This window comes from Ambystoma mexicanum, chromosome 10 (assembly GCF_040938575.1).
Source record: "Ambystoma mexicanum isolate Mex_15411 chromosome 10, UKY_AmexF1_1, whole genome shotgun sequence".
NCBI lineage: Eukaryota > Metazoa > Chordata > Amphibia > Caudata > Ambystomatidae > Ambystoma > Ambystoma mexicanum.
This window is the reverse complement of record NC_090932.1, coordinates 1,378,027,019-1,378,044,246: the sequence shown is the minus strand read 5'-3', so window position 1 is coordinate 1,378,044,246 and position 17,228 is coordinate 1,378,027,019. Positions and strand designations below refer to the sequence as shown.

The window sequence follows — 17,228 nt, the reverse complement described above, 5'->3', positions numbered from 1 at the left end:
AGCTGATGCGTTGATTCAGGGACACCCTTCAAATGTAGATGGCCCACGAGCAGTGCTCGTTTTATTGTTAAAAGGTCAAATCCAACACATTTCCAACTCTAGATTCACCCGGTATGAGAAGCTCCTCATATCAGCTGCAAATGTTACTTTCAGCAGGTTCTCGATTATACACACTCCATCTATGCTCCTGACCACCTCTGATGCTGAATCCCATGATTGTCTTGTGGTTGTTGAAACTCTCATGACCACTAGAGCTGACTTGAAAGATGTATCATTGTAAAAGCCCGGAATTGTTCTGTTTGTTGATGGATCTTCTTTATGTGATAATGAACTGGGCGGAATCTCTGCTGGTTTTTCGCTGTTGTTAGGGAAGATTTTGTTTTTTTCTGCTTTCCTCCCATAGACGTATATGGCACAACCTTTTTGCTTTATTTGACTCCTGAGCTGACTTTTTGACATAAGTAAAGTTTTCTGCTTTATTTCCCTGGTCTTTCTGCTCATTGCTATGGGGAAATTGATCAGTTCATAAGACTATCGGTACTGAAAAACTATGGGCCGCATTACATGGCAGTATTCTGGTGGTAAATCCACTGCAATACTGCCAAACAAAATTACAGTTACAGCCACTTGGCCCGGCAGAATTACCACCATATTACAAGTGGTGGTATAGTGGTGTTAGACCCCATTTATGAAAAATTACCACCAGCAGTGATTCTACTGATTTTGCCGATTTCTGGCAGTAATGCAGTGAAATTACCTCCAGAATTTTTCTGGAGGCTTTTCCTCTGCCTCATCACCAAAGATGTAGTACGGCAGTGCAGTAATATACACTTTTCAAAAAAGCTTTACTTATGGTTTAAATGGCTGAGGCGTTGCTTCAAATGGTATACAATTCTTTCTTCCTCAGTATATTTCTTGATGAGTTTTTTGCTGAAGATTCTTCAATGAAAAACTATAGGGGGTCGGGGTTAAGGGGTTATAATGGGTAGGGGTTAGGAGTTAGGGAAAAGGAAATATATAATATGGATGGGGGCTTGGGGATTACCACCCAAATATATAATATATATATATATATATATATATACATATATATATATACATATATATACACATATATATATATATATATATTCTTTTTTTTATTCAATGAGTTTTTTCAGTAAAACAGTTTCTGCAAAAAACTCATTAATAAAATTGGGAATAAAACTACATAGAACGCTTCAAATATATTAATAGTCACCATCCATATATTGCACACCACAAAGCCAGGTGTTCTTTGGCTCATTCAAGGCAACACTACTTGAAAAACTTTGCAACCGTATTCTCCTACCGTTCTTGTTACTTCCAATCTTCTCCTGTATTCATGCTTGAGTGCATTCTGTGAGGCTGGTGTTATGGTTGTGTACCTTCTGATGTGTATCCTGTATCGATACCACATTTTACCATCGATGTGGGTGCTATTGTGTTATTATTTTGTACTTAGACTTTACACAGGTACCCTCTACACGGCCTGATAGTGTGGCCCTTGAAATGCTACTTGATTTTTGTCTTGAATGCAGCTAGATGAAGGAGGTCAGGAGGCTTCAAGGGAGTGCCCATGTTTATTTATTTTGATTGCTGCTAAAGAAGCCTATCAAGCTATGGGTTATAACTCGGATGAGGGGGCAAAATAGGGATTCTTGAATCCCTTCATTACTTTGGTACTTTGGTTTAGGGTGGCAAATGCGGCTGTGCACCCGGCCCAAAATACGCTTAAGATGTCTCTGTCTTGGCTAAGTCCGGTCTGGGCAAATGCAGAGCTGCACTGCAGAGAGACGGCTCAGACAGTCACCAGAGTCAGAGCATTTCAGTCTTTGCATTGAAATGGTTCTTTGACTATCAGGGTGGCCGGGGATGTAGGTCTGCCATGCACTTGTAGGTATAGCCTTGAATGCTATTAATTTCCAGGAGATAAGACACCTAGAAGCCCAGTCCAGCATGGCGATTGCAAAAGTAAAATCTGAAAAGTAAAACAAATAACTTTGGACAGTTTACTTTGCAATTAGAACCCCCGCAATACATCTGTATAATAAGAGGAAAGGAAGCTGGTCGTTGCTGCCCCCTGTTTGAGATTCACTTTCCCTTATTGCGGAAGCACCTCAAAACCTTCCTCTTTGTCTCCGCTTTCTCTCCCTCTCTCCCCTGCTAAAATCACTGAACCTGCACTGAATCTGCAACTGGCCACTCACCGATCTCGGTCCTTGGCCCAGCCACTCTTCCCTGCACTGCCTACCTGCACTACGGGACTTCTGCACATCTGTATCCTACACCCCCTTCTCCCGGCACTTACCTTGCACTTGCCACCAGCTGGCCCTATTATTTATCTTGTATTCTACTAACCATGTACTGCACTCTCCTTGCACTTGCCACCAGCTGGCCCTATTATTTATCTTGTAACCTACTAACCATGTACTGCACTTCCCCTCTCCCCTTCCCCTTGCACTTTTCCCAGTCCCCCTACCCTTGCACTTGCGCGATCTGAATGACACCTGGCCTAGTAGGATCGTTGTCTGTTCTCCCCTTGTTCACCCCCCACCCCCGCCTCGTCGCGCCTTGAAACACTTGTGTATAGGCGCGTTACAAATGCCATATCATATCATATATCATATCATGTCTGTGAATCATACATTTTAAAATGTAACAATTGTCTCTGACCCACAGAGGGCGGTGCACTTGTACTGCCTGCCAGAGCTGCACAGCTGCAGAAACAGACCAGCACTCAGATCATTGATCAAGTGAGTGACGTGAGTCAAACAGATGGTACTTGCACTGGTGAATACATTCTTTCTCTGATTTCAATTGGAGATCCTAGAACAGGGAGTATGTGCTCGTGTTCCACAAAGCACAGTCGTCCGCCCTCTCTGGGCTGCTTTTTTCCGATGGAGGTCCCATGAATCTCACCACCCCATCCTACCCTTCCTCCTCCAGGTAAATACATTAAATCGGGCTGAGTCATTTGTAGGTGTTCACTGTCTATCTCGCTCTCTCTCTTTCTAAGCTACTGCTTAGTAGCATACTTAGAGTATGTGCATTTTGCCTCCAAGTGACTGGATGTGTGATGCTCACTGGGGCTAACTTGCGTCTTAGCGCTAGGTCGATTTGGGAGGGAAGGAATGTGGATTGCGAATTGAAGTGCAGGCTTATAATAATTATGTGTTTTGGGAATACGTTTTTGTATGGTTTAATGATTAATATTGTATATAGATTTACATACGCCAAATGAAGAGCCAAAATAATAGAAGGTGCGTTTGATCCAAGAGGGTGGCCAGGAAATATTGATATATAATCGAGGAAACCTGTAGATATATCAATAACTACTCAAAGCGGCCAGAGTGATTTAGGGAGGAGTTTAAACTCCATGCTAATTATATCCTTGCTTGGGCTCTCTGCTGAGACTGACAACAGAAGTCCATGTGGTGTCCACTATGGCAGTGTTTTGTGACAAAATTAAATGAAAAGAACGAAATGACACACCCTCCCCTAGCTTCTGGCGGTGGTCCTGGCCACTACTGCAAAGAGGGAGCAACCAATTTATGTTTTAATGCAAATTAGAGCAGATTTGACAAGAATAGCACGTCAAAGGGAAGTCACTGGTCTAAGAAGGACAACATGCATAACCATCAGCTTTACTAATCCAGTCAGGGTTCCTGGATTGGGAAACATTTCCTCAACTATTTAAATCGTTTTCTTTAAGAAAATCCCTGAAAATGAGTATGTGCAATTTACAACCCCCATGGTGTTCCCATTCATCCCAGAATGCTAGTGTTTCCTATACCTCTGGCAGGGACCAATGTGTTAGTGGGGACCCTCATGGAAAGTCAACCCCTAATGATCATGATGACAACTGGAAACACTGTGAAGAAATCTGTGGAGTCACATATCTCGGAAGAGACAATCGGAAAGAGATGCGGAACAGACCCCTCAGCTGGAACATTGACAGCCAATGGCACATCATTTGATTTAATTGACTCAATCGCCCTGGAACCTGTCTGTCAGAAGGGTGAGGATTTCAATCATATTGCTGTACTGTGGATGCTGCAGAGTTCCTGCTGTGTGTAGTGAAGGACTGGACGCATAGTAAACATTTAACTAGAGGGGAGGACAGGATCCTGACTCTTGAGTGCTCTCAGGTCTGAACAGGGCTTACTTAGCAGTGGTCGCCAAAGAGATTGAAACCTTCTGCCATTTGCTGGAAAGAGCCGTTAGAAGAGGGAGGAGGTAGGGTGGGGGGTTCTGAGATTGCAGGACCTCTAGGAACCAACAAGCTATCAGCGAGGATGCAGAGCCAGGAGCAGTATTTTCCAACTGCCTGGGGATCAGCTTGTTCATGGGGGTCTAGCGTCAAGCAAAATATATGGATCAGCAAGAAGGAATCTTTTGTTTCTAGGGGAGCCTTTTCAGGGTCACACTGTAGCTGAAAGGAGGGAGAGACTACTGGAGTAGGGTGGGGCAAAGGAGCAGCAGACTCGGGCAGAGCTGAGTGCAAACAGTTCGATGAGCAATGATAAGTGCTAACGTGATAAAACCAAGCATACTTACCTATCTGTCTATATCTGTCTTTATACATATAGAGACTTTACACTCGTAGGGTCCAATACATCCACATGAGCAAAACCAGTGGGCCATGTTTGTGAAAATCAGCTAATTGTCTGAACATTTATCACGTACAACATCAGGCAGCCACCAGATGGTAGTAATTTTGGGAAAAGATGTGAAAGACGATGTGATCACGGTCCAAACCATTGAGCCAGCAAGCCATTTACAAGTCACATCGTGATTGGTCCCAATTAGGGCTCATCGTTTATGGTGGTTGATAACATTTGTGAGATATAACATTATGTAGTTTTAGATTTACTCACATAGGTAAGTGTGCTGAGAGAACCAAGGAAGCACACAATTACCAGCCCAAGAACAAAGAACTCCCTCCGCTTTGAAAGGAGATGAGGGTACTCATCCATGACTGCTGTGATAACTGCTTCCAGGCCTCCAAACTGCAAAGAATAAAAAGACACCTTCAAATCCATTTTTATTGCAATTACAAATATGCCTGCACGGAATTTTTAGGGAATATCTCCATTCATGGCGAACCTTTGGTTAAAACAATCTTTATTATTGGCTGTACCACGACTCCGGGTTTTTTTTGTTTGGTACCAACTTACAAAGTTACCATGCGCCTGATTATTATTCCAATTCCAGAAGGTGTTGCAGGTTGTGTGGAGCAAGAATAAAGGGGACACTAGTGACCCCGACCCCTTGAAGCAATAGTTGAAAGGACTTCCCCACACTTCAAAAAAGCGCCACACTGGGTATTTGTGAAGGGTAGGTTGGTTTATTATATTGAATTGAAAATGCCCTTTACAGATGGGTAAAGGGCATTTTCAATTCAATATAATAAACCAACCTACCCTTTACAAATACCCAGTCTGGTGCTTTTTTGAAGTATGGATAAGTCCTTTCAACTAATCTTTATTATTGATTTTGGTGCATTTTGGTGGCACAGCTGCCAAAATACCACCAACACCATTGCTACAGAGAAGAGAGAGAGTAACGGGGTGCCAGAAAGCTGAATTTGTGGTTGGCATGACAACTGGAAGGGCTTCGGCACAATCGGCCCAACACAATACATTTTATTTTGTGTTCCATTATGCTTAACTCATTTTCTCCCAATCGGGTGTACTGTACCACGTCACATGTCTGTGTCACCTTCAAAGCTGCAGAGTGATCTTTGTACGCAGCCATACTGAGTTGGGCTATATTGGGGCTAGTTTCCTGGCCTCATTGGGCAACATGTAGGTTTCCCTTTATGGATAGTGTTACCATACAAGCCATTATTTTTTCAAGAGTTGCAATATCATTGAGAACATACAAATGTCCCAATAAGAAATCTCATGAGGACCTCTTTATGTTGTCGGTGGTACTGCACTTCTCCAATCTAAATGAGATTTCTTATGAGGACCTCTGTATGTTGTCAGTGGTTCTGCACCTCTACAATAAAATAAATTGTGAGGACATCTGAAGGTTGTAGTTCACTGGTCATTGGAGAGGTGCAGTATCACTGACAACATACAGGTGTCTTTGTAAGAAATCATATTGGGACTCATTTTCGAGTTCCCTGTAAATTGGCGGTGGGTAGCCGTTAAGTGTAGACATTCACATAGGTGGCTCCCTTCCTCCAAATGTTGGTCATTTGCAAAGCATAGAGCAAATGTACAAGGCAAAAGGCAGCGTACATGTGTGTATGCTGACTTTTGCCCAGCACTTATCACAGCTGGCAGCGTTTACAATTACAATGAAAGACTGCCTGTCGTGCTCACATTTGCTTACTGGGCTGAAAATTAGCCCATTTGAGATCAAAATTACAATATATGATAACTATGATAAAGGCTGCACTTGCGCTGTTGCTTCTTTCCACCCTTGTGCTGTCTTTCATATCCCGTTGTGCTGTCCCTGCACCCCTTTGCGATGCCCCTCCTCCCAATTTGTGCTGTCCCTCCTCCCTCCCTTGCGCTGTCCCTCCTACCTTTTTGTGCTGTCCCTCCTCCCCTTGCACTGTCGCTCCTTCTCCCATTGCGCTTTCACTCCTTCCCACTTGCGTTGTCGCTCCTTCTCCCTTGTGCTGTCCCTCCTTCCCCTTGGCAGTCACTCCTTTACCGCCTTGCACTGTCACTCTTTCCCCATTCTGCTGTCTACTTCCCCCCTTGTGCTGTTGATCAGCCTTCCCCTCGGAGGCACATATTATATACATAACCTATATAGTCAGTGCTGCTCAGCAGCAAATGAGAAGTAGTCTTTTCTGGAAACAAAATTATTAATAACTTAGAATATTGCCAAAATAAATATGGAAGAAATATTCTCGTAGAAAAACGTTCACATCTACTGCTCCTTAGTGAACCTTTTAGTTAATTTAATTCTTTACCTAGTTCCCTCGAAATATGTTTGTATTTTGTAATAATCTGCAAAATATTTGGTTTGTAGGGACTTTGGTGCTTCATTACTTTTGGCTATTAGCGGGCACTGAAAGCGCTGCCTATAAGTCAAAACCTTTGTCATCGGAAGTGAGGACAGGAGAGAGATGACATGTGAGGAGGGACACACAGACTGTGACTATTGTTTGGTATATTTATCCACCCATTGACCGCTTATGGCCATGCTAGACCTTATGGCCCTTCCGACGCGCCACCTGCCCTTCGATGCCTAAAACACATCCCACTGGGATCTCTGTGAGTCTACCTCTGGGCTTTCTTAGCAAACTTCTGAAGGGTGATGTCTTAATTGCATATATAAACCAGCTAATCCAGATCCTGATGTAATTAAACTGGGCCTCATTCAGTGGGTGGTCATTCTGCCGATTCTCCTGATTTTCTGGCGGAAAGTGGGAGGATTTGCCTCCAGCATGTTGCTGGAGGTAAATCTCCCACCCCAGGGACATACTCGTATTGTGGCAGAGCAGGAAAGGTGGCAGCAATTCCGTTACCGCCACTTTTTTCCCCATACTGCCATACTCGTAATGAGCCCCACTGTCTTCACAAAGTATTTCTTTGGACACATGATTTATAAACAGTGCACGTGTCCTTGCATCTATTTGCACTGAACACCAGTTAAACCAAGCATTGGCAAAAGCAGTTTTGGCTCTTGGACAGACTTTAGATGGGTATTTGCCAGGCACTGCAATCATTTGCCTATGCACTTAAGATGATAACATTTTACAAACAAAAAACCAGGAGAATCAGATAAAGTCAATATAATAGGCATAGAAAAGGGGCATGAACGGCTGAACCCCGAAAAATATATATATAGCAGACCAGAATGGCAAAGTTCACAGATGTTTGTTACATCAGAGTTTTCTTATTAATTCCAGCTAGAATTGACGTATCTTTAGACCTTTTCACTACCATTTTAGCATTGTTGTAGACATTTCAGGAGCAATTTGAATAATATAATCTTTTTTCCGGGAGGTCTGGTGTCTTTAGTTTGGAGAGTACCGGGATGCACTAATGATACATTTGAGGGTGGCACAATTAGAACACGGTTTGGGCGATGTCTGTACATACATACATATGTACTCTTTGCTGCCCTTATTTGCACCAATCCTGTCTTCCATTTACAATCTATTGCCTTTTCTCTTTTTCATCCCATTACTTTGCCACACTCTCTTACATCTATTTCTCATGATTCATTCTCTCAACGATCTAATCTTCTAGAAGCAATACAAGGTGCTTGCATTTACAGTATCTCCCCCTCACACAAAGGCTTCCCCTGCAGCTGTAAACTGACCAGAATTCACTATTTCTCAGATAAATGTTTTGGTAAAGATCTAGCGTCAAACCCTATTGTTAAAAGGAGGACTTTGACCATTCTGCTGAAACTTATTGGCATAAGGGGGGGCATTGTGTGAAGAACCGGGATTGTCCAGCCCAAACAGGGGCATCTGGTCACCCTCTGGGTCCGATTCATGGATTTGTTTGCACAGTTCAAAGTGACTTTGCACTGCTGAAAAGTGACCTTCAACTGCCGACACAAACCCTGATTCATGGGACTGTGCAAAGCATATTTTTGCAGTGCAAAGTCAGTGCAAAGTCAGTGCATAATCATTTTTACAGTACAAAATGTTGACTTTTGTTTAGGCATGGGATCCATATTTTCCAGGCACTGCCATAATTGTACCACCTGGCCATATGAGGGCACCAGCTGGCAAATGGTGTTATGGTTTTAATACAGCCCGATTCATGGAATTTCTTGCATGGTTCAAAGTGACTTTGCACTGCTGAAAAGTGACTTTGCACTGCCGACACACACCCTGATTCATGGAACTTTGCATAGTGTATTTTTGCAGTACAAAGTCTGTGGAAAGTCATTTTGTACTGCAAAAATGACTATGCACTGACTTTGCACAGATGGTACAATTATGGCAGTGCCTGGAAAATACACATCCCATGCCTAAACAAAAGCCAACACAGTTGTCTTTGCCAATGCTTGTATATTTTAGCAGGCTGAATATGACTTTGCGACTCCTTACATAACTCTGCTTCTCTGTCCACTTCTTCCCTTTTTCTTTCCTGACCTATGGTGGAGTTGCGAGCACTCATTTCCGAGCTTGCAAGTTGCGAGCATAGTGACCACATTGTGAGTGCACCCTATTCTCTTCTCTATTTACTGGGCAGTTGGGGGGCATGCTGTTGATGTTGGGCCGTACTCGCTCCTCAAGCTTCGTAGGTCATTCACACTTTGGCATAACTGGTTGGTGGGCAGCAGGTGGCCGCACGGCAAGGGTGTTTTTTGTAAACAGATAGTTCATATAGCTCTTTCTCCTAAACACACAAACCCAAACCTGTGAACTCTTACACGTTGATTATTACCTAAAGATTGCAAAGGGGGTTAAGCATATTCAATTTCTCGTTATTATCATCAATAGCAATTGTTACCATACAAAACCATGCAGCTAACATCTGGACTGTCCCCTTTAACTGAGGATATGTTTAAAGAGCGACATATGTGTTGACGAAAAGCATGAATCTTTCAAATACTACCATTGCTATGGGCATGGGGGACAATGGGCCTCATTATAAGTTTGGCGGTAGCCTTGCCTGTAAAGCCGGCAGGCTGCCGCCAAACACCTAAAAATTTCCGGCGCCTGCGAATGGGCAATTTCTGGGGCATTCCGGCACCGCCGGACCCAGTAATTGCACATTCGCGGGCACCGGAAAAAAGATGTTCCCCATTCCCATTCGGCCCCATATGGCTGAATGGGAATGGGGAGGTCGGATGCACCGGCACCCTTCATAACGGTGCCGGTGCATCAGATATGCTGTGCTCGCGGGTGCCTTTCAGCCCGCCAGGTCCGACCGCAACGGGGTCTCCGTTATGTATGAGGTGCTTGAAGAAAGATGCATTCCTGGTAACTGCCCTCTGCGGGTTGGTGGCTGTGACCATTGTCCCTTTTACGCCTGTCATCTTGAGAGGCGTGCTTTCCTATCTGGCATCCATCTTCTTTGCATTCACTGTTTTACAAGTACTTCATCTACTTCCTCAAATCCTTTGATCCTCGCCTTGCGGGCCCAGTCAGTCCTCACTTTGGTCACTTCCTTTGTTTTTGCATCTCTCTCTCTCACCTCTGATTCTAGGATGTTGCTATCCTCTGGTTGACTCCTGGGTTGCGCTATCCCCTGGGGAAGTTGTGCTCTGGCTTGGTAGGCTCTCACCAGGTCGCCAGGCGGCACGACTGTCACGGAATGCGATGTGTTCCTATAGTGGCACAGCATGCGGCACAGGGCCTGCTGGATTGGCATGCCCTCGATTTTGGCCTTCTGAATGGTCCTTTTTATGGTCGACATGAATCGCTCTGCCATTTCGTTGGCCTGGGGCTATAGTGGAGTTATCTTCTGGTGTGTGAGCCCCATGTGTTTTGCAAATCTGTGAAAGTCCTGGCCGTTAAATGACAGACAGTTGTCCGTCTTTACTGTGGCGGGAATGCCCCAATCGCTGAAGACCTCGTCCATGACTCGTACTACTTGAGTCAATGTCATAGAGGGGAATCTTGAGAATTTGTCTACTATCACGAGTAGGTGGTCCCTCCTTCCAGTAACCCATAGAAGTCCATCGCAATCCCTTGTCACACCTTTTCAGGGATCCGTGTTGGCTGTATCAGCACTGGTGGGTCGCTTCTGGCTGTGGATTGGCATGGAAAACAGCTCTTGACCACCTCTTCCACCATAATGTCCATGAGCGGGAACCATGCTGTTTGACGGAGCAGTTTCTTGGTTGCTTCCACCCCTCTGTGTCCTTCGTGTGTGAGCATCATCAGCCCCCTGCGCAAGGACAATGGAATGACGATGCAGTTTCCTCTTAACAGTATTCTGTGTTCCAATACAGCGCTTACTTTCGCCAGCTGTTCCAGTTCCTGTCCGTTCACCCCTTCGTGCTGGTGTAGTAGCCTCTTGTAGTTCCTCCACCTGTCGGAGGTGGTGAGCTCTTTGGTCCAGTTAATGGATGGATTAGCCTGCGTGGCTCATGCTAGTTCCCCAATGACGAGGGCTGGCGGCATGGCTTGTTCTGTGATGTAGCATAGGTATTTCGCGTCACCTTCTCTTGGAGGTTGTGCCTTTCTTCTTAGGGTGTCATGAAATGTAGTCAGCGGGGTTACTGTCCCCTCTGGGTGTGTGACTTCGTTGTCATACTCCTGGAGGCAAATGCCCCATCTCTCGATCCTCTGTGGCATCTTGGTCCTGGGGTTACCGAACAAAGACAGGAGGGCTTTGTGGTTAGTTACAAGGAGGAACTTCTTCCCTATTATGAAGTGATGGGAGTATTCACAAACCCACACCGCAGCCAGGCTTTCCTTCTCAGCTTGTGAATATGTGCCCTCAGTCTGACATAGGGACCTACTCGCATATGCTACAACGAAGCTGACCAGCGCTTCTGGCCTCTACATTTGTGCTTAGATGGTCCCTAGCCCCACTGGACTGGCATCAACCACAATTTCAGTGTGCCATGTTGGATTGAAATAGGCGAGGTTGGTAGCGTTTGCAAGTTTTGCCTTGATGGTCTCGAACGCTCTCTGGCACTCTGGTGACCAGCGGAATGGGTCTTCCTTCCTCAGGAGTCTTCTTAGAGGCTTGGTAGTGATGGCATATCTTGGTAGGTATCCAGCGCACTATCCTGCCATCCCCAAGAACAACCTGACCTCACCCATGTGGGTGGGCTCCTGCAGCTCGCTGATGATGCATACTTTCTCCGGGTAAGGCTGCATGCCTTTGCTAGAGAACATGTGTCCATAAACCGCAGTCTGTCTTTGCTGATGTTGCATTTGTCATAGTTCACTGTAAGTCCTGCATCTTTCAAAATATTGCATACGTCTACGAGGGCTTGGTCGTGTTTCTCCTCAGAGGTGCTGTGTATGAGAATTTCATCGGAGTAGCTGAATGCTGACTTTACTGGGAGTAGCAGGTGTCTGATAGTCTCCTGAAAAATCTCTGCAGCATTTGTAGCGAAATAAGCCCTCGTGGGTGGCTAATGTTGTGATTCCTCTGAATTTGGGGTGTACGTCTAGTTGGTGGTACCCCTGGTTGAGGTCCAACCTGGAACATTTCAGTTCATTTGCACAATCATGTCTTCTATTTTTGCACTCGGGTGCCTCTCTCTCTCAATGGCCGTGTTGGAGACCCTCATGTTGACACACAGTCAAATCTTGTTTCCTTATTTTGGCACAATTACTACTGGTGAAATCCATAGTGTGGGACCAGTTGGTCTTTCTGTAATGTCGTTAGACAGAAGCTGTTGGAGTTCTCGAGGCACTGTTTCCTGCAGGTGAAAACCTACCCTTCTTGGGTGTTCTCGTTGTAGTGTAGCCTGATTACCTTGCCTCTTAGCTTTTCCAAACCCTTGAACAACTCAGGAAATGTGATCTTGATCATCTCCTTTCCCACCAGCGCCCCCTTCATGTGACAGATAATCTGGTGTTTTCCACGTTCACCACTGCACTGGACCACGTCGTTGTCTTGGAAGTGGATGTCTGTCAGGCCCAACTCTTTTGTTGTGCGATAACTAAGCAAGCATTTGTCACTCACCAGGCTCCTGAGTACATGAATGATGGTGTCAGTCGTCCTGAGTTGTCCTAGAGACGGTAGTGGCATGCTGGCTCCCCATTGGAAGATCCTTGCTCTTGATGTCGTCAGGTCTCCTTTGTTCCCTGTCAGTAGAAATTCCTGTTCCCCCTTGATGTTGACGGTAGCCCCTGTGTCTATCAGAAATTGGTGGGTCACCTCTTCCATTCAGACCATTACTTGAGGGGCTTCACTGCCATCTTGCTCCCAGTGCATCAAATTTCCAAATTCATCTATGTATTCGGGATCTTGTCCGTGCAGGAACTCATCACAATTTACATATGGGTCACCAGGGTAGTCGTATAGGTCCGGGTAGTAATCTGTTTGGGGCTGTTGGTCGTCACCCGGGAGTTCTCTGTAGTCTAGACCTTGTTTCATTGCTCTGACCAACCTTCTTGGCCGTTGTGGGTAGAACTGTGTCTGTCTCCACTGTGGTTGTTGCAGGCTTGGTTTTTATGACTGTCGCTAGTTATTGGGTAGTAATTGTTGCCCTGGTGTGAATGTCCTCCCTTCCTGGCAAACCGTCTTGAAGTGTCCTTCTCTGCTGCATCTCAAGCATCATTGGCTGAGCGCCGGGCATGCTCCTGAGTGTGGGAAGATCTGGGCACATCAGTAGCAGAGCCTCTGCGGACGGGGACCTGTCTGTGTCTTGGATATACTTCTCTTGGTGGTCCTCTTGATCGGGTCTGGGTGTTCAGTGTCCCTCTCCCTGTGTTTCTGATGCTAGTGAATGCCGCCACTGAGTCGTATTTCTCTGACTTTTTAATAGGCGTTTCCATGGCTGAGGCCTGGATCTCTACTCTCTCGTGCACTCTCGCCATTTCGATGACCTCATCAATCGTGAAGGGTTTCTTCAGAAATAGTTTTTGCAGAGCGGAGGACGTGCAGCCCTCAATGACACAAAGTTGCATTGCTTCGTCATCCGAGAATGCAGAAAAGTGGCAGTGGTGTAGTTTCTGGCAGAGTCAGGTGATGAACTCCTCTACGATCTCATGGGAGGCTTGGTGGCATTGGTTAAACACATAACTTTCATAGTCCCTGTTTGGCTCTATGACTAGTTGCTTGTTTAGGGCAACAACAGGTTTATCATAGGTAGTCCTTTCTTCTGCAGGAATAGTCTTTATAATTATTTTTATTTATTTCCAGGCTAGGTTCGTAAAGATGTCCTTGATGACCAGCGACTTCTCTTCTCTAACGGCTTTAATGAAGTTGTTGAAATCTTCAACGCCCTCGTCTGGGACCTCTGTCCAGCTGTGGTTGAAGGTTGAAGGTTGAATGGGCAAGGTTTTCTTAATAATGCTACCTTGCTGGTTAGCAGCTTGGTCTTCCATGTCGGCTGTTGTTCAGGTGTTCACATTCTGGCTGTGGAGTATGGGCTGTGGCTCAACTTACTCTCCATCCTTTCCTTCTTTACTGAAGGTGAGGGATGTTGCTTCCACTGCTCGTGTGGCTTCCGGTGGGGTGTGATCCTGTGTGTGGCTGTGTGCTTTGGAACTGCTGCAGTAGTCGTCGTGATGATGTGGTGGTAACACGTCGCTAGCACTGTGTGAGTGCCAATGAGGCTGCTTGGTGAGGGGTGCCCTTTTGTGTGCTTTGTATCGTTGCTTGGGCACTGTTTATCTTTTATGTCTCGTCGTTCATGCTTGGTTCCCTGCCCCTTGTTTGGTATCTGTGTAATACTTTTAACTTTCTGTTTTTCCTTCTTTGGTGTCGCCGCTCTTTGAGACGGTTCACCTTCACACACACAATCCTGCCTTTGCCTTGGAGCTGGGAGGCAAGCAGGCACCCCGAGCCGACTTGCTGGGAGTCTACTTGGCGGTGAGCGGGATCGCGTGGGAGAACAGCCACCAGCACAGTGCTCAGTTGTGAGGCTATGGAAAGTGAACGGACCGGCCTGCAAGGACGCTGGTTACCAGCTGGAGGGTACTGCCGTAGCCTGTTGAAAGAATGGTTGCCAGTGAGGCACACCACTGCGGACAGCAAGTGGACAGGCTTGCGGAAGGTATCCGTCTTCGTCTCCTCGTTATGTGCCTTAATTATATTGCCATTTATCCACGTTGCCAGTTGTTGACTTCAATAGCACGCAGATAATAGCAAGGAGAACACACAATACTGTTTAGCGTGAACATCTACTTTATTACTAACGGCCTCGTCCTCTTTGAGGCTCCTCCTCTTCTTCCTCTTACCACCTGCCTCTTAAGGGTACAGTTACTCTCCCTCGTAACAGAAGTATACATCAGTTAATCAGAAAAAAAGAAAGGGGGTCAATCCATTCTCACGATCGGGTGCAATGGCATGCATGTCAGACATAGATCTCAGCAACAGTCAACCTGTTGCCCTACCATTCCAGATTGTACCTCCATCCCATTTATCATATTTTCATAACCCATCTTCCTTTGATGTCCTTCCCTTGCACCACATTCTCAATGCACCCCTGTTTCTTACAATTAACTTTCAGACCTCTGCTCCCCGTTTGCTCCATCCTTTAACAATGAACTCAAACCCCATCCCTTACCTTGCACACACCTCCTTCCCTCAGTGGCATCACTAGGGTTGGTGAGACTCATGGTTTCACCCCCTCCTCTAGTGACGCCACTGAAAAGGCTGCAGCTTTGAGCAATACTCAAAGGTGCAGCCTATACAGTGGCTTCGCTAGGGATAGGGTGTCACCCTTCCCCTAGTAATATGTAATGCAATGCATGCCCCCCACCAATGCCATCACTGAACGTGCATCTTTGGCCAGCTGTCTAGCATGTTGCTTTCCTCTGAATGAAGCCTTCTGACAGAGCCATGAAAGAACTTCTTACAGTGATGCATTCTGAATTAATGATGCACTCCTTTAAATATGCGAGCACAGGAATAAGCACCTTGCATCATGGATGTTATTCAGAGACATCTTTACTGGTGTTCTCTTCATTCCAACACATATTTTGCAAATGAGCTTTGAACAAAGGACATATTAAAACATTTATGAAGACGTACACTTGAATGTGTATTTTGGGGCACTGCAACACCCTATTGTGATTGTGTGAATATTTTAAAAAACTAAGGATGCTTCCATATTTGTTGGATCATATTCAGGAAACATTTTTTTTTAAATAAAAGAACCAGAATGCAGGTGCACCTGCAAAGTAAAAGTGACTGTCCTTCAGGGCTTGTTTCACTTCATCAAGGCGGGGTTGCTTTATTAGCTGTGCTATGAGACTATCTGAGCACATGTTGCCATTACTACACGGTTACACTACATACCAATAAAAAAGTCATACTTGTTGTCTTTGTCTATGCTTAAACTTCTGAATGTTGATGTAAACAAGTGCACACTTTAATTTCCCATGCTTCTCAGTAATTTTCCAGCAAGCAGTCCTGGGAACAGGCACGGACAGTTAGCCACACGCACACCGGAATCATGAGCTCTCCTCTCTTTGTGCTACACCTTTAAAGCAGGTACAGCCTTTTCATTCCCACGGACTGCCATGCACTTTGATACACATCAGTGCAATCCTGTGGCCCAATAAACGTTGGGCCTCATTCAGAGTCCGGCGGTCTGGTGAAAAAGTGCCGGTATCCGTGCTAAATGCTGGAGGTAAGCCAGGCGCCCTACCTGCCAAAACAACCCTTGTTACCGCCACTCCCCTCGTGGACTCCATGAATGGGGATTTACACTGGACTGCCAGCACTTGTAATCCAGCGGCAATGCCACCAGACTGAGTGCAGGTATAGGTAAGTACCAGGTGCCGGTATCCTAGTGGCTCTACTGCCGGGATACCGGCACACTCGGAATGAGTCCCATTATTTTTAAAGACCGCTATTGTCCCCAAACTTCAGAACGCTATCTTTTCACTTCTTTCTTATCCCAATTCTTGATTCCCAAACCCTGCTCCATCCCCCACGCCCACCTCTTAAGGGCCACACTTAATTTGCCAGTTAATAATTGTCTACTATATGGTCTGGGATTAATTAAACCTTAACCCGAAGCACACCCAAGGGGGGGCAGTGCCTGCTCTGTAGTGACCCTGTTGCATTAAGGAGGTTAAAAGACAATACTTTTTGCAATTATAACCAATAACAAATGCTGCCAGAGCAGGGAGTTGGGGGCAGGGAGGGGCTGTGAAATGCAGTACTGGTGAAATCCTATACACGCTCTGCCAATTACGGGCCTTGAGCTGGTTTTGAACCTTGACCGCGGTGGGTCTTACCCTAAAGGGGGCCGTAAGTGAGCATGCACTGTGGCTCAATTTACCCTGCATATAAAATAAAACATATTTACAGGCCGATTCATGGAATTAATGTGCGCCGAAAATTCCCGCGCAGAGGTGCCAAAACGTGCGATTCGCAGTAAAAGTGAGAAAATCGCAGTGCAACTGCGAAAATCGCAGGGAAACCAGTGCGCATCGATTCATGGAAATCCGTGCGCGAGAAAAATATTGGATGTGCGCTGAAAAATTGCACAGCGCACGCCGGCGCACAGGTCATCCAACGGCGTGCGCCACGGCCGCTGCGAAATCGCACATAGCGAGGCGCACACCACAAAAGTAGGCGGAACACGGGGCGTAACACTCGGAATGGGGACCAATGTGTGAAAATATGAGC

At 45.7% G+C, this 17,228-nt stretch overlaps 1 protein-coding gene across 1 annotated transcript in view; it reads right to left on the bottom strand.

The window, feature by feature from the left end:
• LOC138492335 (sodium-dependent serotonin transporter-like) overlaps nt 1-17,228 on the bottom strand; it is an 821,649-nt gene that overhangs the window by 250,013 nt on the left and 554,408 nt on the right. The window contains exon 9 of the mRNA XM_069619389.1: nt 4,899-5,030. Coding sequence (XP_069475490.1) covers nt 4,899-5,030 — 132 coding nt within the window. The remainder of the gene's footprint in view (nt 1-4,898; nt 5,031-17,228) is intronic.